The 21,232-nt window shown below is 71.3% G+C and overlaps 1 protein-coding gene across 1 annotated transcript in view; it reads left to right on the forward strand.

The window, feature by feature from the left end:
- Positions 1–412: 412 nt before the first annotated feature.
- The window catches only part of CACNA1A (calcium voltage-gated channel subunit alpha1 A), a gene marked incomplete at both ends in the record, with an annotated part of 21,230 nt that continues 410 nt past the window's right edge, over positions 413–21,232 (forward strand). The window contains 20 exon segments of the mRNA XM_080361349.1: positions 413–459; positions 461–688; positions 4,747–4,852; positions 5,403–5,542; positions 9,686–9,777; positions 10,614–10,766; positions 12,429–12,616; positions 13,756–13,859; positions 14,202–14,317; positions 14,934–14,990; positions 15,063–15,152; positions 15,979–16,188; positions 17,027–17,139; positions 17,433–17,545; positions 18,362–18,493; positions 19,062–19,134; positions 19,212–19,329; positions 19,436–19,503; positions 19,960–20,066; positions 21,021–21,221. Coding sequence (XP_080217475.1) covers positions 413–459; positions 461–688; positions 4,747–4,852; positions 5,403–5,542; positions 9,686–9,777; positions 10,614–10,766; positions 12,429–12,616; positions 13,756–13,859; positions 14,202–14,317; positions 14,934–14,990; positions 15,063–15,152; positions 15,979–16,188; positions 17,027–17,139; positions 17,433–17,545; positions 18,362–18,493; positions 19,062–19,134; positions 19,212–19,329; positions 19,436–19,503; positions 19,960–20,066; positions 21,021–21,221 — 2,456 coding nt within the window.

Here is a 21,232-nt window from a genome sequence, read left to right on the forward strand (position 1 = left end):
TTCTACCCCCACCCCTCCTTTCCACCCCCCCCCATCCTTTCCACCCCCTCCCCATCCTTTCCACCCCCCCCACTCGGAATTGGCGCAGCCGGAGCCGCCGCCGCGCTGGGGGAGCTGCCGCCGCCCCCCCCCCACCCCCCCCGGCTCCGCTGCTGCATCGGGGCGCCTCGCCCCCCCCCCCCCGCTAACCGGGGCACCGGCAGGACCCCCCCCCGCTCCGCACCCCCCCCTCCGCACCGCTCGCATTGCGGGGGGCGCAGCGCACGGCCGATGATGCCCGCGCCGCTCCCCGCTCCCACCGGCCCCCCCGCCGCCTGAGAGCGCCCCCTCCCCCTCCCCCAAATTTGGGCCGGGTCCCCCCCCCTTTGCCCCCCCCTTTCCCCCCCATGGGATGTGCTGAGCGCTCCGCAGGATGGCTCGCTTCGGGGACGAGGCCCCGGGCCGCTATGGGGCGGGGGGGCGGCGGGGCGGCGGGGGGCGCGGGGCCGCGGGGCGCGGGGGGCGCGCGGCAGGGCCCCCCCGGCGCGCAGCGGCTGTACAAGCAGTCCATGGCCCAGCGCGCGCGCACCATGGCGCTCTACAACCCCATCCCGGTCCGCCAGAGCTGCCTCACGGTCAACCGCTCGCTCTTCCTCTTCAGCGAGGACAACGTGGTGAGGAAATACGCCAAAAAGATCACCGAATGGCCATATCCTTTCGGGGGGGGCGGGGGGGGGGGCACGGCCCGGGGGGGCGGCCTGCACCCCGCGTGTGGCGCACGGGGCCCCATCCCGTCCCATGTCCTGCGGTGGGTCCCCGTCCCATCCCATCCCATCCCATCCCATCCCATCCCATCCCATCCATCCCATCCCATCCCATCTCATCCCATCCCATCCCATCCCATCCGTCCCCTGTCCTGCATTGGGGTCCCCATCCCATCCTGTATCACACCGTGGGGTCCCCATCCCTTCCTGTGTCCTGCATTGGGGTCCCCATCCCCTGTTCTGCACCATGTCCCCATTCCTGTGCCATGTCCCCATCCCCTGACCTGCATTGGGGTCCCCATCCCATGTCCTGCATTGAGGTCCCCATCCCATCCCGTGTCCTGCATTGGGGTCCCCATCCCATCCCGTGTCCTGCATTGGGGTCCCCATCCCATCCTGCATCCCGCAGTGGGGTCCCCATCCCCTGCCCTGCACCATGTCCCCATTCCCGTGCCATGTCCCCATCCGCTGACCTCCATGGGGGTCCCCATCCCATCCTGTGTCCTGCATTGGGGTCCCTGACCCACATTGGGGTCCCCATCCCCTGTCCTGCACCATGTCCCCATTCCTGTGCCATGTCCCCATCCTGCATCCTGCATTGGGGTCCCCATCCCCTGACCTGCACCTGCTCCCCAAATCCTCACCCTGCACCATGTCCCTGTCCCTTGTCCCCATCCCATGTCCTGCATTGGGGTCCCCATCCCCATCACTGCATTGGGGTCCCCATCCTGTGTCCTGCACCATGTCCATGTCCCCATGCTGGGGTCCCCATCCCCTGACCCACATTGGGGTCCCCACCCCCTGTCCTGCACCATGTCCCCATTCCCGTGCCATGTCCCCATCCCCCTGACCTACATCGGGGTCCCCATCCCATGTTCACGTCCCCATGCTGGGGTCCCCATCCCATGTCCTGTATTGGGGTCCCCATCCCCTGTCCTGCACCATGTCCCCATTCCCGTGCCGTGTCCCCATCCCATGTCCTGCATTGGGGTCCCCATCCCCATCCCTGCATTGGGGTCCCCATCCCATGTCCTGCATTGGGGTCCCCATCCCATGTCCTGCATTGGGGTCCCCATCCTGTGTCCTGCATTGGGGTCCCCATCCTGTGTCCTGCACCACATCCCTGTCCCCAGCCTGGAGGATTTGGGGGGTCCTGCTCATCCTGGGGGGTGGGGGCAGGGACACCCCATTGCAGCAGCTTCCCCCCCCACCCCAAAACCCCCAGAAAGGGCCCCTGTCCCCAAAAGGGCCCCTGTCCCCAAAAGGGCCATTGTCCCCCAAAAAGGGCCCCTGTCCCCAAAAGGGCCCCGTCCCCGCTCTCCGGCAGCCGCGGTTGGTCACGGGCTCTGGCCTCGCCGAGCCTTTCGGGGACCCCCCCGGCACTGCGGGGGGGCCTGTGCAGCCGGTGCCCCACTGGGCATGTGCGCCGCAGCCGCGGTGCCGCGGCCACGGGCGGCGGGGGGTTGCGGCCCAAATGTCGGCCCCGGTGCGGTGCCGGAGCTGCCGGCGCAGGGCGCGGAGCCGGCGGTGCCGTGGGGGGGTGCTTTACCGCAAACCTGCGGCCGCGGGCTGTGCCGCAGCAGCGCCGGCGTCCGGGGGCACCGGGAGCCCTCGTGCCGGCGGCACCAACCGGGCGCCCCCGCTGCCGCGTGCCAACCGGGTCACCGCGCGGCGGGGAGGGGGCGCGGGGGTGGGGGGGGTTGGTTGTGCCGCCCACGCCAAACCCCCCCGGGCCGCATCCTGTGCGCGGTGCGGGGCTCCGCTTGGCCATGGGGGGGATGACCCCAAATCCCGGCACGGGAACCGGGCCGCGGGGGGGGCCGGTGTTTGAGTCCCCGGGGGCGCGGTGCCCAGCCTGGGGGCTGCGCCGGCGCCGGGCGCGGGTCTCGCGTGCCAGAGAACCGCGCGGTGCCAGAGAACCGCGCTGCGTCGCCGCGGTGCTGGCCGGCCGTGCCGGAGCGCTGTGCCGGCCCGGATAGGCGCGCTGTGCCAGAGAGCTGTGCCGGATGAGCCGTGCCGGAGCGCCGTGCCAGAGCACTGCGCCGCGTGCGACAGCCGTGCCAGAGCGCCGTGCTGCGCCGGAGCGCTGTGCCAGAGCGCCGTGCTGCGCCGGAGCGCCGTGCCGGCAGCTCTGCCATGGCCGGGCCCCGCGCGCCGGTGCCGCGGTGCTGAGCCAGAGCCGCGCTCAGCGGCTGCGCCGGGTCACCGTGCCGGGCCAGCTGGGTGGGCTGTGCCGGACGGTTGTGCCGGGCCATACGGCCGCACCAAATTGCCAGGCCGGGTAGGCGTGCTGTGCTGGGGAGCGGTGCCAGAGAGCTGCGCGGTGCCGGAGGGCTGTGCCATTCCGGATAGCGGTGCCGGAGAACTGTGCCGGATAACTGTGCCATTCCAGAGAGCTGCGCCAGAGAGCTGTGCGGTGTCAGGTTGTTGTGCCAGAGAGCTGTGCCGTGCCGGATAACTGTGCCGGATGACTGTGCCAGATAGCTGTGCTGTGCCGGAGAGCTGTGCCATTCCGGGTAGCTGTGCCAAATAGCTGTGCCAGAGAGCTGTGCGGGGTTGGATAGTTGTACCAGATTACTGTGCCATTCCGGATAGCTGTGCTGTGCCGGATAGTGGTGCTGTGCCAGATAGCTGTGCTATGTTATATCGTTGTGCCAGATAACTGTGCCATGCCGGATAGCTGTGCCATGCCGGATAGCTGTGCCGGATAGCTGTGCCATGACGGATAGCTGTGCCAAATAGCTGTGCCATTGTGGCTAGCTGTGCTATGCCGGATAGCTGTGCCGGATAGCCTTGCTGTGCCGGATAGCTGCGCCATATAGCTCTGCCATATAGCTGCGCCATATAGCTGCGCCATATAGCTGCGCTATGCCGGATAGCTGTGCCGGATAGCCTTGCTGTGCCGGATAGCTGTGCCATATAGCTGTGCCATATAGCTGTGCTATCTAGCTGTGCCATATAGCTGCGCTATGCCGGATAGCTGTGCCATATAGCTGTGCCATTCCGGATAGCCGTGCTGTGCCAGAGAGCTGTGCCGGATAACCATGCTGTTCTGGAGAGCTGTGCCGGAGAGCTGTGCTGTTCCAGATAGCTGTGCCAGATAGCCATGCCATTGTGGCTAGCTGTGCCGTAGTGGCTAGCTGTGCCGTTGTGGCTAGCTGTGCCATGGTGGCCAGCCGTGCCGTTGTGACTAGCCGTGCTGTTGTGGCCAGCTGTGCCATGGTGGCCAGCCGTGCCGTTGTGGCTAGCCGTGCCATTGTGGCCAGCCGTGCCATGGTGGCTAGCCGTGCCGTTGTGGCTAGTTGTGCCATGCCGAATGTCTGTGCCGCGCTGGCCGGGCCGGGCGCCGCGCTCGCCGAGCGGCAGCCCCGGAGGCCCCGGCGGGCGCCGGTGTCGTCGCTGTGGCGCCCGGGGCCGCGCGGGCGCCGTGTCGGTGCCGTGTAGGTCTCCCCGGGTCCCGCTGCTGCTGCGGCGCTTTGATCAGCGCCGGCTCCCGCCGGGCCAGCGCCGGCGTGCCGGGGAGCCGGGGCCGCCGGGTCGCGCCTTTGATGGGGGAATTAATGAGACACGAGCACGTGGCGCCCGCGGCAGCCGAGCCCGCGGCTCTGCCGGCACCGCACCGGCGCGGGGGCCCCAGAGCCTCTTTGGGCCCACATCTCTGCCGGCACTGCGGGGGGACCCCAGAGCCCCTTTGTGCCGGAGTCTGTGCCGGCACCGCGCCGGTGTGGGGACACCAGAGCCCCTTTGGGCTGCATCTCTGCCACCACCGCGCCAGCACAGGACCCCAAACTCCCTTTGGGCCACGTCTCTGCCACCACCGCGCCGGTGTGGGGACCCCAGAGCCCCTCTGGGCCCACGTCTCTGCCGGCACCATGGGGACCCCAAAGCCCCTTTGGGCCGCGTCTCTGCCGGCACCATGTGGACCCCAAAGCCCCCCACCCGCCCCGGCCCCCCCGGTGTGGTCCCGGCCCCGCGTGCCCCGTTTTCCTTGACTCGGCCGCACTCCTTTTGAATACATGATTTTAGCCACCATCATCGCCAACTGCATCGTCCTGGCGCTGGAGCAGCACCTGCCCGACGAGGACAAGACCCCCATGTCGGAGCGGCTGGTGAGCGGGGGGTCCCGCATCCACCGGGGTCTGCGCCGCGGGGCCGGTACCCCCAGTTCCCCTGATGTGGGTGGTGGCACCGGGACCGTCACCGTGTGGCCACAGCTCCGGTTCCCCCGGTCACGCTGGTGTGGGTGGTGGCACTGGGACCGGCACCGTGCAGCCACAGCTCTGGTCCCCCTGGTCCCCCCGGTGTGGGTGGTGGCACCGGGACCGGCACCGCGCGGCCGCAGCTCCAGTTCCCCCAGTGTCGGTGGTGGCACCGGGACCTGGCACCATGTGGCCACAGCTCCGGTCCCCCCGGTTGCCCCGGTGTGGGTGGTGGCACCGGGACCTGGCACCATGTGGCCACAGCTCCGGTCCCCCCGGTTGCCCCGGTGTGGGTGGTGGCACCGGGACCGGCACCGCGCGGCCGCAGCTCCGGTCCCCCCGGACGCGCCGTTGTCCCAGTTTCCTCCTGGCCGGGAATCTGGGCCGCGCCGGAGCAGCCGCGGCGCATGGGGGGGCGGCCCCGGTGCCCCCCCGCGGGCTCACCCGTCCCCGTCACCAGGACGACACGGAGCCGTATTTCATCGGCATCTTCTGCTTCGAGGCGGGGATCAAGATCATCGCGCTGGGCTTCGCCTTCCACAAGGGCTCCTACCTGCGCAACGGCTGGAACGTCATGGACTTCGTGGTGGTGCTCACCGGGTGAGGCCCGCGGCGCGGGGGCTGTGCCGGGGCACGTGTGGGAGACCAGTGTTGGTGCACACGAGTGAGACCCGTGTTGGTGCACACACGTGTGAGACCAGTGTTGGTGCACACGCAGGAGACCAGTGTCGGTGCACATGCGTGTGAGCCCTGTGCCGGTGCACACGTGTGTGACACCAGTGTTGGTGCACACGCGGGGGAGCCCTGTGCCGGTGCACGTGTGTGTGAGCCCCGTGTTGGTGCACACGAGTGAGCCTGTGAGCCCTGTGCCAGCGCACACGTGTGACACCAGTGTTGGTGCACATGTGTGAGCCCTGTGCTGGTGCACACACATGTGAGCCCTGTGCTGGTGCACACGTGTGGGAGCCCTGTGCCAGGGCACACGCAGGAGACCAGTGTTGGTGCACACGTGTGAGACCAGTGTTGGTGCACACATGTGATACCAGTGTTGGTGCACACGCGTGTGAGCCCTGTGCCGGTGCACATGTGTGAGACCAGTGTTGGTGCACACGAGTGAGACCAGCGTCGGTGTACACGTGTGTGAGCCCTGTGCCGGTGCACACGTGTGAGCCCTGTGTGTGCTGGTGCACACACGTGTGAGACCAGTGTTGGTGCACACGAGTGAGATCAGTGTTGGTGAACACATGTGTGAGACCAGTGTTGGTGCACACGTGTGTGACACCAGTGTTGGTGCACACACAGGAGACCTGTGTCGGTGCACACATGTGACACCAGTGTCAGTGCACACGCGTGTGAGACCAGTGTTGGTGCACACGCGTGTGAGCCCTGTGTCGGTGCACACGCGTGACACCAGTGTCGTTGCACACGCGGGAGCCCTGTGCCAGTGCACACGCGTGAGACCAGTGTTGGTGCACACGCATGTGAGACTAGTGCGCTGGTGCACACGCGTGTGAGCCCTCTGTGCGCTCACATGTGTGAGCCCTGTGTTGGTGCACACGTGTCAGCCCTCTGTGCACCCCTGTGTGTGAGCTCTGTGTGCCGGTGCACACGCGTGTGAGCCGTGTCAGTGCACACGTGTGCCAGCCCTGTGTGTGCTGGTGCACACACGTGTGAGCTGCAGGGCCCTGTCTGTGGAGTGAGTGTGTGCAGAGCATGTGTGTGCACACGCGTGTGTGTGCACAGAGGATGCGTGTGCAGATGTGTGTGTGTGCACGGAGGATGAGAGCACACGTGTGTGCAGGGGATGTGTGTGCACATGTGTATGCGCAGAGAATGCGTGTACACACGTGTATATGCACAGAGAAAGCGTGTGCACCCGTGTACATGCACACGCGTGTGCGGAGCCCCCGTGCGCAGGCCCGCGTGTGCCGGCGGTGCCGGTGTCACCGGTGTCACCGCTGCGTGCCGGGCCGGCGCTGCTGAGACGTTAATTGGCGCCTGCGGCGCTCGTCCCGCTCCCCGGCGGCAGCCGCTCGCGGCGCTGTCACAATATTGCCCCGCGCCGCCGCTCACCGGCCCCGCACCCGCACCCCCACCGGCACCGGCACCGGCACCCGCACCCCCCACCGGCAATGAACTGGGGCTAATGGAGATGAATGGGGGTGACTGGGGATTAATGGGAATGAATGGGGGTTAATGGAGATGAATGGGGTGAATGGGGGTTAAAGGAAATGAATGGGGGTGAATGGGGGTTCATGGGAATGAATGAGGGTGACTGGGAGTTAATGGGGGTGAAATGGGGGTGACTGGGTATTAATGGGGATGAATGGGGGTGACTGGGGGTGAATGGGGGTGAATGGGTATTAATGGGAATGAATGGGGGTGAATGGGGGTGATTGGGGATAAATGGAGGTGACTGGGAGTGACTGGGGATTAATGGGAATGAATGGGGGTGAATGGAGGTGAATGGGGTGAATGGGGGTGACTGGGGATTAATGGGAATGAATGGGGGTGACTGGGGGTAAATGGGAATGAATGGGGGTGACTGGGGGTGACGGGATGAATGGGGCTGACTGGGGGTGATGGGGATGAGCGGGACCACCCGGTTGCCATGGTGACGAGCGGCAGGGACGGGGGGCGGGGGCGGCGGTGCCGGCGATGGGCCCCCCCAGGACCTCAGGGCCGTGGGGCGCTGGTGCAGCCCGGGGGCTGCGACCCCCCAGGCCGGGCCGGCTCTGGCAGCGGCTCCGGCAGCACCAGCAGCCCCGGCAGCCCCGGCAGCGCCGGCAGCGCCGCGCTCGGCCCAGAAAGGCTAAATATAGCCCAGCGCTGCCGCCCGCGCTGCCGGCACCGGCCGCGGGCACGTGGCCATGCGGCGGGACGTGGGGATCGCCGCCGCGGTGACGGCACGTGGCCGTGGGGCAGGGACGTGGGGGTCACTGCGGCGGTGGTGGCACGTGGCCGTGGGGCAGGGACGTGGGGGTCACTGCGGCGGTGGTGGCACGTGGCCGTGGGGCAGGGACATGGGGGTCACCGCATGGTGACGGCACAGCCGCGGGACACGCGGCCATGGGTCAGCGCCGTGGGGCTGGCAGTGGCCGTGACGGTGTAGCCGTGGGGCGCGTGCCGACCCACAGGGGACACGTGGGTCTGCCAGGACCTGGGGGGGACGCGGTGGCCCACGTGGGCCGTGTCTCTGGTGGGACACGGTGGCCCGTGGGGTCACTGTGGCTGTGGGGGGGACGCAGTGGTCTGTGGGGTCATTATGGCCGTGGGGGGGGCACGGTGGCCCATGGGGTCATTGTGGCTACCTGGGGGGACATGGTGGCCCATGGGGTCATTGTGGCTCTGGGGGGGACACGGTGGCCCACGTGGGCTGTGTCTCTGGTGGGACACGGTGGCCCGTGGGGTCGCGGTGGCCGCGGGGGGGGCTGTGGTGGCCCGTGTGGTCACTGTGGCTCCTTGCGGGGGGTCGCAGTGGCCCGTGGGGCCGCGGTGGCCACGGGGCGGGATGCAGTGGCCTGCGGGGCCGTGGTGGCCACGGGGAGGACCACGGTGGCCCGTGGGGCCGCGGTGGCCGCGGGGGGGGACACGGTGGCCCATGGGGTCGCTGTGGCTCCTGGGGGGTGACGCGGTGGCTGCGGGGGGGCTGTGGTGGCCCCTGGGGTCATTGTGTCTCTGGTGGGATGTGGTGGCCCGTGGGGTCACTGTGGCTGTCAGGGGGACACAGTGGTCTGTGGGGTCATTGTGGCTGTGGGGGGGCCGCGGTGGCCCATGGGGTCATTGTGGCTCCTGGGGGGGCCATGGTGGCCGCGGGGAGGGACACGGTGGCCCATGGGGTCATTGTGGCTTCTGGGGGGGCCGTGGTGGCCACGGGAAGGGCCGTGGTGGCCCGTGGGGCCGCAGTGGCTGTGGGGAGGGACACGGTGGCCCGTGGGGTCATTGTGGCTCTGGGGGGGACATGGTGGCCGCGGGGGGTGCCGCGGTGGCCCATGGGGTCATTGTGGCTCCTGGGGGGGGCTGCGGTGGCCGCAGGAGGGCCGTGGTGGCCTGTGGGGTCGCTGTGGCTCCTGCGGGGGTCGCAGTGGCTGCGGGGGGGGCCGCGGTGGCCCGTGGGGGGGACACAGTGGCCCATGGGGTCATTGTGGCTCCTGGGGGGCCCGTGGTGGCCGCAGGAGGGCCGCGGTGGCCCATGGGGTCACTGTGGCTCCTGGGGGGGCCGTGGTGGCCACGGGGGGTGCCGCGGTGGCTGTGGGGGGAACACGGTGGCCCATGGGGTCATTGTGGCTCCTGGGGAGGCCGTGGTGGCCCGTGGGGCCGCGGTGGCCGCGGGGGGGGCCGCGGTGGCCCGTGGCGGGGACACGGTGGCCTGTGGGGTCATTGTGGCTCTGGGCGGGACATGGTGGCCGCGGGGGGTGCCGTGGTGGCCCATGGGGTCGCTGTGGCTCCTGGGGGGCCGTGGTGGCCGCGGGGGGGCCGTGGTGGCCCATGTGGTCGCTGTGGCTCCTGGGGGATGACATGGTGGCCCTGGGGGGGCCGCGGTGGCCTTGGGGGGTGATGCGGTGGCCCATGTGGTCGCTGTGGCTCATGCGGGGGTCGCGGTGGCCGCGGGGGAGTGACGTGGTGGCCGCGGGGTGGGATGCGGTGGCCCATTGGGTCGCTGTGGCTCTGGGGGGGGCGCGGTGGCTCTGGGGGGGCCGCGGTGGCCTTGGGGGTCCCGTGCCGCTGACCCCCTCCCCGCAGCATCCTGGCCACCGTGGGCTCCCAGTTCGACCTGCGCACCCTGCGGGCCGTGCGCGTGCTCCGGCCCCTCAAGCTGGTCTCGGGGATCCCGAGTGAGTGGGGGGGGGTCCCGGGGGGGTCCTCGGGGGGTCCCGGGGACTCTGGGGGGGTCCCGGGGGTTCTGGGTGGGCCTGGGCGTCTGGGGGGTCCCGGCAGGTCTGGGGGGGTCGTGGGGGCTCCCGTGGGTCCTGGGGGGTCTGGGGGAGGTCCCAGGGGGTCTGGGGGACCCCGTGGGGTCTGGGGAGGCCTGTGGGGTCCTGGGGGGCCAGGGGGGTTCTGGGAGGTCTGGGGGATCCTGGGGTGTGTGGGGGTCCCGGGGGCCTAGGGGGGTCTCGGGGGGGTCTGGGGGTTTCCCGTGGGGTCTGGGGGGGCCCGTGGGGTCCCGGGGGATCCTGGGGGACCTGGGGGGGCCTGGGGGATCCTGGGGTGTCTGGGGAGTCCTGGGAGATCCCATGGGGTCCGGGGGGGCTCTGGGGGGTTCCCGCGGGGTCTGGGGGGGTCCCGGGGGTCCTGGGGCGTCTAGGGGGTCCCGGGGGACTCTGGGGGGTTCCAGGAGGTCTGGGGGATCCCGTGGAGTCTGGGGGAGCCTGTGGGGTCCCAGGGCGTCTGGGGGGTCTGGGGGGTTCCTGGGGTCTGGGAGGGTCCCGGGGGTCCTGGGGGGCCTGGGGGGGTCCCGTGGGGTCTGGGGAGGCCCGTGGGGTCCCCCAGGCTCTGGGGGGTCTGGGGGAGTCCTGGGGGATCCCATGGGGTCTGGGAGGGCTCGGGGGAGTCTGGGGGGGTCCCACGGGGTCTGGGGGGGTCCCGGGGGGGTCTGAGGGTCCCGGGGGGTCTGGGGGTGCCGGGGGGTGCCGGGGGGGTCTGGGGGGTCCCGGCTGACCCCCGTGCGCAGGCCTGCAGGTGGTGCTCAAGTCCATCATGAAGGCGATGATCCCGCTGCTGCAGATCGGGCTGCTGCTCTTCTTCGCCATCCTCATCTTCGCCATCATCGGCCTGGAGTTCTACATGGGCAAGTTCCACACCACCTGCTTCGACCTGGTCACCGGTGCGTCACCCCCGGCCCCCCCAGGGCCCCCAAACCCTCCGGACCCCCCCGGGCCCCCCCAGGGCCCCCAAACCCCCACCAGACCACCCAGGGCCCCCGAACCCCCACCGGACCCCCCTAGGCCCCCCCCAACCCTCTAGATCCCCCCGGACCCCCCAGGGCCCCCAAACTCCCACCAGATCCCCCCAGGGCCTCCGAACCCCCACTGGACCCCACCAGGCCCCCCCAAACCCTCCAGGACCCCTCAAACCCACCAGACCCCCCCCTAAACCCACCAGCCCCCCCAAAAAACCCACAAACCCCCCTGAAACCCACCAGGACCCCCTAAACCCACCAGACCCCCACAGGCCCCCCCTAAACCCACCAGCCCCCCCCCAAACCCACCAGGTGCCCCAACCCCCCCCAAACCCTCCAGGACACCCCCCCTTCCACCCCCTCCCTCCTCAGCTCCCCCCGCACGGGGCAGATGGACCCCCCCAATTCCACCCCCCCCCTCCTCAGCTCCCCCCGCACGGGGCAGATGGACCCCCCCAATTCCACCCCCCCCCTCCTCAGCTCCCCCCGCACGGGGCAGATGGACCCCCCCAATTCCACCCCCCCCTCCTCAGCTCCCCCCGCACGGGGTAGATGGACCCCCCCAATTCCACCCCCCCCCTCCTCAGCTCCCCCCCCCCGCTTTTTGCTGACGCAGCAGCCGGGCAGAAATAGCTCCGGCCAATTAGCGGCATCTTCATCAGGGGAGAGGAGTAATTAGGCCGTTCCATATGGGGCACGGGCCATGGGAGCTGGGGGGAGGAGACGCCCCCCCCGCCGGCCCCACGGCCCCGGCCCCCCCGGCGGGGACACTGCGGCGGGGGGGGCGGGGGGATTTGGGGGGGCTGGTGGGGGCGCTTTCCTGGGGGACATGGGGGGCAGGAGCGACCCGGGTCTGTCCCACAGCCCTGGGGGGGGAGTGTGGGGTGTGGGGGTCACGGGAGCCATCCCGTGTGTCCCCTGGGGGCTGTGGGTGTGGGGGGCACAGGATCGATCCCGTGTGTCCCATGGGGTGTGGGGGGCACAGGATCGATCTCGTGTGTCCCCTGGGGGGTGGGGGGGTCACGGGATCCATCCTGTGTGTCCCGTGGGGGGTGTGGGGGGGTCAGGATCCATCCCGTGTGTCCCATGGTGGGTGTGGGGGTCACGGGATCCATCCCGTGTGTCCCATGGTGGGTGTGGGGGGCACAGGATCGATCCCGTGTGTCCCCTGGGGGGTGGGGGGGTCACAGGATCGATCCCGTGTGTCCCATGACGGGTGGGGTGGGGTCAGGAACCGTCCCGTGTGTGTCCCCTGGGGGCTGTGGGTGTGGGGGGGTCACGGGATCCATCCCGTGTGTCCCATGGGGGGTGTGGGGGTCACAGGATCGATCCCGTGTGTCTCATGGGGGGTGTGGGGGGCACAGGATCGATCCCGTGTGTCCCGTGGGGGGTGTGGGGGGCACAGGATCGATCCCGTGTGTCCCATGGGGTGTGGGGGGGTCACGGGATCCATCCCGTGTGTCCCATGGGGTGTGGGGGGGTCACAGGATCCATCCTGTGTGTCCCGTTGGGGGTCACGGGAGCCATCCCGCGTGTCCCCTGGGGGCTGTGGGTTGGGGGGTCACGGGAGCCACGGTGCCCCCCCAGACGAGATCAAGGTGGAGGTGCCGTGCGGGACGGACGAGCCGGCCCGGATCTGCCCCAACGGCACCAAGTGCAAGAAGTACTGGGAGGGGCCCAACTACGGCATCACGCAGTTCGACAACATCCTGTTCGCCGTGCTCACGGTCTTCCAGTGCATCACCATGGAGGGCTGGACCGACCTGCTCTACTACGTGAGCCCGCCCCGGCCCCGCCCCCAGCCCGCCACGGCCCCGCCCACGGCCCCGCCCACGGCCCGGCCCTGCCCACGGCCCGGCCCCTCTGCCCCCGCCCCGGCCTGCCCCGGCCCCGCCCACGGCCCTGCCCTGTCCCGCCCACAGCCCTGCCCTGCCCACAGCCCTGCCCTGCCCCGCCCACGGCCCTGCCCTGCCCCGCCCACAGCTCCGCCCACGGCCCGCCCCTGCTCCGCCCCTGGCCCGTCCAGGCTCCACCCCCGGGCCGGCCCCTCTGCCCCCGGCACCGCCCTGCTCCCGCCCACGGCCCGCCCCGGCTCCGCCCCCGCCCTGGCCCCGCCCCCGGCCCGCCCACGGCCCGGCCCCTCTGGACACGGCCCCGCCCATGGCCCGCCCCCGCTCTGTCCCCGGCCCCGCCCTGCTCCCGCCCACGGCCCGCCCTGGCTCCGCCCCCGGCCCGCCCCGGCTCCGCCCCCGCCCTGGCCCCGCCCACGGCCCGCCACGGGCCCGCCCACGGCCCCGCCCACGGCCCGCCCCCCGCTCCGCCCACGGCCCGCCCCCGCTCCGCCCCTCTGCCCCCGGCACCGCCCTGCCCCCGCCCACAGCCCGCTACGGCCCCGCCCACGGCCCGCCCCGGCCCCACCCACAGCCCGCCCCGGCCCCGCCCACGGCCCGCCCCGGCCCCGCCCACGGCCCGCTCCGGCTCCGCCCCCGGACCGGCCCCGCCCCCGCCCACGGCCCCCCCCGGCCCCGCCCACGGACCGGCCCCTCTGCCCCCCGCCCCGGTTCTGCCCCCGACTCCGCCCCGGCTCCGCCCTCGGCTCCGCCCCCAGACCGCCCCTGCTCCGCCCACGGCCCGCCCCTGCTCCGCCCCCGGACCGCCTCCGACTCCGCCCCTGCCCCGGCCCCTCTGCCCCGGCCCCTCTGCCCCGGCCCCGCCCACGCCCCGCCCCCGGCCCGCCCCCTGGGGTTCCCCCTCCACCACCTGCCGCGGGTCCTGCAGGGGTGGTGCACACCCCCCTTGTCCCCACGCGTCCCCCTTGTCCCCGTGTCTCCCCGTTGTCCCCACGTTCCCCCAGCTTGTGGGACCCCCTGGTTTGTGGGACCCCCCCCCGACCCCTGTTCTCCCGCCCCCCCAGAGCAACGACGCCTCAGGGAACACTTGGAACTGGCTCTACTTCATCCCCCTCATCATCATCGGCTCCTTTTTTATGCTGAACCTCGTGCTGGGGGTGCTGTCCGGGTGAGGGGGGGCAGCGGGGCGGGGGGGGCTGTCCGGGTGGGGGAGGGGCAGCGAGGCGGGGGGGCTGTCCGGGTGAGGGGGGGCAGCGGGGCGGGGGGAGCAGCGGGCGGGGGGCTGTCCGGGTGGGGGGGGGCAGCGGGCGGGGGGGCTGTCCGGGTGAGGGGGGGCAGCGGGGCGGGGGGGGCTGTCCGGGTGGGAGGGGGGCAGCGGGCGGGGGGGCTGTCCGGGTGAGGGGGGGCAGCGGGGCGGGGGGGCTGTCCGGGTGGGGGGGGGGCAGCAGTTGGGGGGGTGGGTTGGGGGCCCCCCGCTGACCCCCCCGCTGCCCCCCCCGCTGCCCCCCAGGGAGTTTGCCAAAGAGCGGGAGCGCGTGGAGAACCGTCGCGCGTTCCTGAAGCTGCGGCGCCAGCAGCAGATCGAGCGGGAGCTCAACGGATACATGGAATGGATCTCCAAGGCGGGTCAGGACCGCGACCCCCCGGACCCCCCCGGAACCCCCCGGGACCCCCCAGACCCTTCCCTGAGGCCCTGGGACCCCCCAGACCCCCTGCTGAGCCCCTGGGACCCCCTCAGACCCCTGGGACCTCCCACTGAGCCCCCCAGGACCCCCCACAGAGCCCCCTGGGACCACCCACTGAAACCCCTGGGACCCCCCTGGACCCTCCGGGACCCCCCGAGCCCCCTCCCCCGAGCCCCTTCGGCCCCCGCACTGAGCCCCCTGGGACCCCCCCCCGAACCGCCCCCAGACACCCCAGGACCCCCCTGCTGAGCCCCTGGGACCCCTGCCGGATCCCCCCGGCCCCCCTCCCGAGTCCCCCCCCCGAGCCCCCTGGGACCCCTCCCGGACTTCCCCCAGATACCCCAGGACCCCCCTGCTGAGCCCCTGGGACCCCTGCCGGACGCCCCCGGCCCCGCCCCGAGTCCCCCCCCCGAGCCCCCTGGGACCCCCCCGGACTCCCCCCAGACACCCGAGGACCCCCCTGCTGAGCCCCTGGGGACCCCCTGGACCCCCTTGGATCCCCCCTGGGACCCCCTGGACCCCCCCGGCCCCCCCCGAGCCCCCCGCTTTCCCCTCAGAAGAAGTGATCCTGGCGGAGGACGAGAGCGAGGGCGAGCCGCGGCACCCCTTCGATGGTAAGTGTCCCGCCCCGGGGTGGGGGGGTCCCGCGGGCCCCCCCGGGTGACGCTGCCCCCCCCCTGCGGGAGCTCTCCGGAGGGCGACCGGCAAGAAGAGCAAGACGGAGCTGCTGAGCCCCGAGGACGCCGAGGAGCAGCTGGCGGACATCGGCTCCGTGGGTGCGCGGGGGGGCCATGGGTGGGGGGTGATGGGGGGGGTCGTGGGGCCATGGGTGGGGGTGATGGGTGGGGGAGGATGGGTGGGGGCCATGGGTGGGGGGTGATGGGGGGGGTCGTGGGGCCATGGGTGGGGGTGATGGGAGGGGGATGATGGGTGGGGGCCATGGGTGGGGGGTGATGGGGGGGGTCGTGGGGCCATGGGTGGGGAGTGATTGGTGGGGGAGGATGGGTGGGGGCCATGGGTGGGGGGTGATGGGTGGGGTCGTGATGGGTGGGGTCGTGGGGCCATGGGTGGGGGATGATGGGTGGGGTCGTGGGGCCATGGGGCCATGGGTGGGGGATGATGGGTGGGGGGTGATGAGTGGGGGATGATGAGTGGGGTCATGGGGCCATGGGTGGGGGGCGATGGGTGAGGTGATGGGGCCATGGGTGGGGGGCGATGGGTGGGGGGCGATGGGTGGGGCCATGGGGCCATGGGTGGGGGATGATGGGTGGGGAGTGATGGGTGGGGTCGTGATGGGTGGGGTCATGGGGCCATGGGTGGGGGCCATGGGTGGGGGCCATGGGTGGGGTTGTAAGGCCATGGGTGGAGGGTGATGGGTGGGGGGTGATGGGTGGGGTCATGGGGCCATGGGTGGGGTCATGATGGGTGGGGTCGTGATGGGTGGGGTCGTGATGGGTGGGGTCATGGGACCATGGGTGGGGGGTGATGGGTGGGGTCATGGGGCCGTGGGTGGGGTGTGCCGGGTGGTGTGCTGCGGGTGCCGGGTGGTGTGCTGCGGGTGCCGGGCGGGGTGTGACGGTCCCCGGTGCCGGCGCGGCGCAGGGTCCCCGTTCGCGCGCGCCAGCCTGAAGAGCGGCCGTCTGGAGGGCGCCACGTTCCTGCAGCGGCGCGAGCGGCGCCTGCGCTGCCACATCCGGCGCGCGGTGAAGACGCAGGCGTTCTACTGGACCGTGCTGGGGCTGGTGGCGCTCAACACGCTCTGCGTCGCCATCGTGCACTACGACCAGCCGGACTGGCTCTCCGACTTCCTCTGTGAGCACCCGCGGCCCCCGGGGACCCCTAGAGCATCCCCAGTACCCCTAGAGCATCCCTGGTATCCCCCAGGTACCCCTAGAGCATCCCCAGTACCCCTAGAGCATCCCTGGTATCCCCCAGGTACCCCTAGAGCATCCCCAGTACTCCTAGAGCATCCCTGGTATCCCCCAGGTACCCCTAGAGCATCCCTGGGGACCCCTAGAGCATCCCTGGTACCCCTAGAGCATCCGCGGATACCCCTAGAGCATCCCGGGTACCCCTAGAGCATCCCTGGATACCCTTAGAGCATCTCTGGTACCCTCCAGGTACCCCTAGAGCATCCCAGGTACCCCTAGAGCATCCCTGGGGACCCCTAGAGCATCCCTGGTACCCCCCAAGTACCCCTATAGCATCCCTGGGTAGCCCTATAGCACCCCCAGGTACACCACCGGGTACCCCCATGGCACCCCTGGGTACCCTCTGCATGCCCCCGGGTACCCCCACAGCACCCCAGGTGCAGCCCCGGGTACCCCCCCAGCACTGGGTGCCCCCGGTGCCCCCGGCGCCCCCTGACGGTGCCCCCGGTGCCCGCTGACGGTGCCCCCGGTGCCCGCTGACGGTGCCCCCGGCGCCCCCTGACGGTGCCCTCGGTGCCCCCTGACGGTGCCCTCGGTGCCCCCTGACGGTGCCCCCGGTGCCCGCTGACGGTGCCCCCGGCGCCCCCTGACGGTGCCCCCGGTGCCCGCTGACGGTGCCCCCGGTGCCCGCTGACGGTGCCCCCGGCGCCCCCTGACGGTGCCCCCGGTGCCCGCTGACGGTGCCCCCGGTGCCCGCTGACGGTGCCCTCGCTCCGCAGACTATGCAGAATTCATTTTCTTGGGACTCTTTATGTCCGAAATGTTTATAAAGATGTACGGGCTGGGCACGCGGCCTTATTTCCACTCCTCCTTCAACTGCTTCGACTGCGCCGTGAGTGCGGGCGGGACCGGGACCGGGACCGGGACCGGGGCAGGATGGGACCCACCCGGGGAGCAGGATGGGACCCGACCCAGGGGGTGGGAATGGGGTGGGATGGGGGTGAGAATGGGGAGGGAATGGGGACACAGACAGGAGGGGACAGGGGGGACAGGATGGGGACAGAGGATTCAGGAGGGGATGGGGGGGACAGGAGGCTCAGGACAGGACAGGACAGGAGGGGACAGGGGGGACCAGAGGGGACGGAGGGGACGGAGGGGACGGTGGGGCCAGCGGTGATCCCGCAGGTGATCATCGGGAGCATCTTCGAGGTGATCTGGGCGGTGCTGAAGCCGGGCACGTCGTTCGGGATCAGCGTCCTGCGCGCCCTGCGCCTGCTGCGCATCTTCAAGGTCACCAAGTGAGCGCGGCGGCCCTGTCCAGCTGTCCCCCCATCCCTCTGTCTGTCCCCCCATCCCTCTGTCTGTCCCCCCATCCCTCTGTCTGTCTGTCCCCCCCATCCTTCTGTCCGTCCCCGCATCCCCCTGTCTGTCCGGGGGCTGTCCCTGCGTCCGTCTGTCCGTGGGGACACCAGTGCAGGGACGGCACCGGAGCCCTCGGGGGTCGCCTGTCCCCTCGTCCCCATGTCCCCCGCTGTCCCCATGTCCCTGTGTCCCATGGTGTCCCCCCCTGTCCCCCTGTCCCCCCCGTCCCCGTGTCCCCCGCTGTCCCCATGTCCCTGTGTCCCCGTGTCCCCCCGCTGTCCCCGCTGTCCCCATGTCCCCGTGTCCCTGTGTCCCCGTGTCCCCCGCTGTCCCCGTGTCCCCGTGTCCCTGTGTCCCCGTGTCCCCCGCTGTCCCCCCTGTCCCCGTGTCCCCCGCTGTCCCTGTGTCCCCGTGTCCCCCGCTGTCCCGCTGTCCCTGTGTCCCACGGTGTCCCTCCGCTGTCCCCGTGTCCCCATGTCCCTGTGTCCCACGGTGTCCCTCCGCTGTCCCCGTGTCCCCGTGTCCCCATGTCCCTGTGTCCCCGTGTCCCCCGCTGTCCCCGCTGTCCCCATGTCCCCGTGTCCCTGTGTTCCCGTGTCCCCCGCTGTCCCCCCTGTCCCCGTGTCCCCCGCTGTCCCTGTGTACCCATGTCCCCCGCTGTCCCGCTGTCCCTGTGTCCCACGGTGTCCCCCCGCTGTCCCCGTGTCCCCGTGTCCCCGTGTCCCGCGTCCCCAGCGCGTCTCTGTGCGCAGGTACTGGGCTTCCCTGCGGAACCTGGTGGTTTCCCTGCTCAACTCCATGAAGTCCATCATCAGCCTCCTCTTCCTCCTCTTCCTCTTCATCGTCGTCTTCGCCCTTTTGGGGATGCAGCTTTTCGGGGGACAGTGAGTGGGGGGGGGCTGGGATCTGGGTCCCCTCCCTGCGGGATCTCCTGGGTCCCCTCCCTGCGGGGGGCACTCCTGGGTCCCTCCCTTCGGGGTCACCTGTGGGGTCCCCTCCCTGCCGGGGGCACTCCTGGGTCCCTCCATGCGGGGTCACCCATGGGTCCCCTCCCTGTGGAGGGCACTCCTGGGTCCCTCCATGCGGGGTCACCCATGGGTCCCTTCCCTGTGGGGGGCACTCCTGGGTCCCTCCGTGCGGGGTCACCCGTGGGTCCCCTCCCTGCCGGGGGGCACTCCTGGGTCTCTCCGTGCGGGGTCACCTGTGGGGTCCCCTCCCTGCCGGGGGGCACTCCTGGGTCCCTCCGTGCGGGATCACCCGTGGGTCCCCTCCCTGCGGGGGGCACTCCTGGGTCCCTCCGTGCGGGGTCACCCATGGGTCCCCTCCCTGCGGGGGGCACTCCTGGGTCCCTCCGTGCGGGGTCACCCGTGGGTCCCCTCCCTGCCGGGGGCACTCCTGGGTCCCTCCGTGCGGGGTCACCCGTGGCTCCCACCGCTGCCCCTCGCCCCCCAGGTTCAACTTTGACGACGGGACCCCCCCCACCAACTTCGACACTTTCCCAGCAGCAATAATGACGGTGTTTCAGGTGGGGCCCCCCCCCACCCCCCGCTCCGAACCGGGGTGCCGGGGGGTCCCCGCTTCCCCTCCGTCTCCGTCCCCCAGATCCTGACGGGCGAGGACTGGAACGCCGTGATGTACGACGGCATCAAGTCTCAGGGCGGCGTCAAGGGCGGGATGGTGTTCTCCGTCTACTTCATCGTCCTCACGCTCTTCGGCAACTGTATCCTGGGGGTCCGGGGGGGTTCAGGGGGTCCCGGGGGGGTTCGGGGGGTCCCGGGGGGTCCCGGGGGCGCTGGGGACGCACTTTGCCTTGACGGGACCCCCAGACACGCTCCTCAACGTCTTCTTGGCCATCGCGGTGGACAACCTGGCCAACGCGCAGGAGCTCACCAAGGTAGGGGCAGGGGGAGTTTGGGGGGGTCTGGGGGGGTCCAGGGGGTCTGGGGGTCCAGGGGAGTCCAGGGGCTCTGGGGGGTCTGGGGGAGGTCCAGGGTCTTAGGGGGGTCAGGGGGGTCCAGAGGATTTGGGGGAGTCTGGGGGGGTCTGGGGGGGTTTGGGGGGGGTCCGGGGTGTTCAGGGGGGTCTGGAGGACTCTGGGGGGATCAGGGGGTTTGGGAGGGTCTGGGGATTAGGGGGGGTCTGGGGTGTTCAGGGGGGTCCGGGGCGGTCCGGGAGTCCGGGGGGGTCAGGGGGTTTGGGGGAGTCTGGGTGTCCAGGGTATTCAGGGGGGTCTGGGGGGATTCAGGGTGTTCAGGGGGGTCTGTGGGGGTCTGGGGGTTCGGGGGGGTCTGGGGGTGTCCGGGGGTCCCTCCCGTGGCCGAGGCGGCTCCGGACCCCCGTGTGGTTGCAGGACGAGCAGGAGGAGGAGGAGGCGGCCACGCAGAAGCTGGCGCTGCAGAAGGCCAAGGAGGTGGCCGAGGTCAGCCCGCTGTCCGCGGCCACCATGGGCGGCACCACGTGAGTCGCACGCGCCCCCGGCTCCGGCCCCGCTGGCACCCGCCCTGTCCCCGGTGACACCCGCCCTGTCCCCAGCGCCCCCGGCTCCGGCCCCGCTGGCACCCGCCCTGTCCCCGCTGACACCCACCCTGTCCCCAGCGCCCCCGGCTCCGGCCCCGGTGACACCCGCCCTGTCCCCGGTGACACCCACCCGGTCCCTGGTGACACCCGCCCTGTCCCCAGCGCCCCCGGCTCCGGCCCCGCTGGCACCCAACCCTGTCCCCGCTGACACCCGCCCGGTCCCCGCTGGCACCCGGCTCTGTCCCCAGTGCTGTCTGTCTCTGTCTCTGTCCCCGGTGCCATCCGGCTCCATCCTGGATCTGTCCTCAAATCCATCCCGGCCGTGTCCCAGCTCCGTCCCTGGATGTGTCCCCAGCTCCATCTCTGGCTCCATTCCGGCTCCATCCCGGATCCATCCCAGTCCCATCCCCGCCTCCATCGTGGATCCATCACCAGCTCCATTCCGGCTCCATCCCGGATCCATCCCAGTCCCATCCCGGCTCCATCCCGGATCCATCCCAGTCCCATCCCCGGCTCCATCCCGGATCCATCACCAGCTCCGTTCCGGCTCCATCCCGGGTCCATCACCAGCTCCATCCCAGCTCTGTCCATGGATCTGACCCGGCTCCGTCCCAGCTCCATCCTTGGATCCACCCCGGCTCCATCCTCAGCTCCATCCCAGCTCCATCTCATCTCTGTCCTCATTCTCATCTCCATCCCCATCTCCATCTCCATCCCCGTCGTCTCCATCCCCGTCGTCTCCATCCCCGTCGTCTCCATCCCCGTCGTCTCCATCCCCGTCGTCTCCATTCCCATCGTCTCCATCCCCATCTCCACGCTCAGCTCCACCCTATCCCCCCCGTCCCCCCCCATCCCATCCCACCCCCCCCCCCCGACGCGCCGTGTCCCGCGCAGGAAGGAGCAGCCGCGCAACGCCAAGGCGCCGCGCTCGGTGTGGGAGCAGCGCGCCAGCGAGCTGCGGCGCCAGACGCTGCTGGCGAGCCGCGAGGCGCTGTACGGCGAGCTGGAGCCGGCCGAGCGCTGGCACCCGCCCGGCGCGCGCCGCCTGCGCCCCGACGCCACCACGCACCGCGACCGCCCGCTGCTCGTGGACCCGCACGACAACC

Source organism: Nesoenas mayeri (assembly GCF_963082525.1).
Source record: "Nesoenas mayeri genome assembly, chromosome: 31".
In the NCBI taxonomy this organism is placed as follows: domain Eukaryota; kingdom Metazoa; phylum Chordata; class Aves; order Columbiformes; family Columbidae; genus Nesoenas; species Nesoenas mayeri.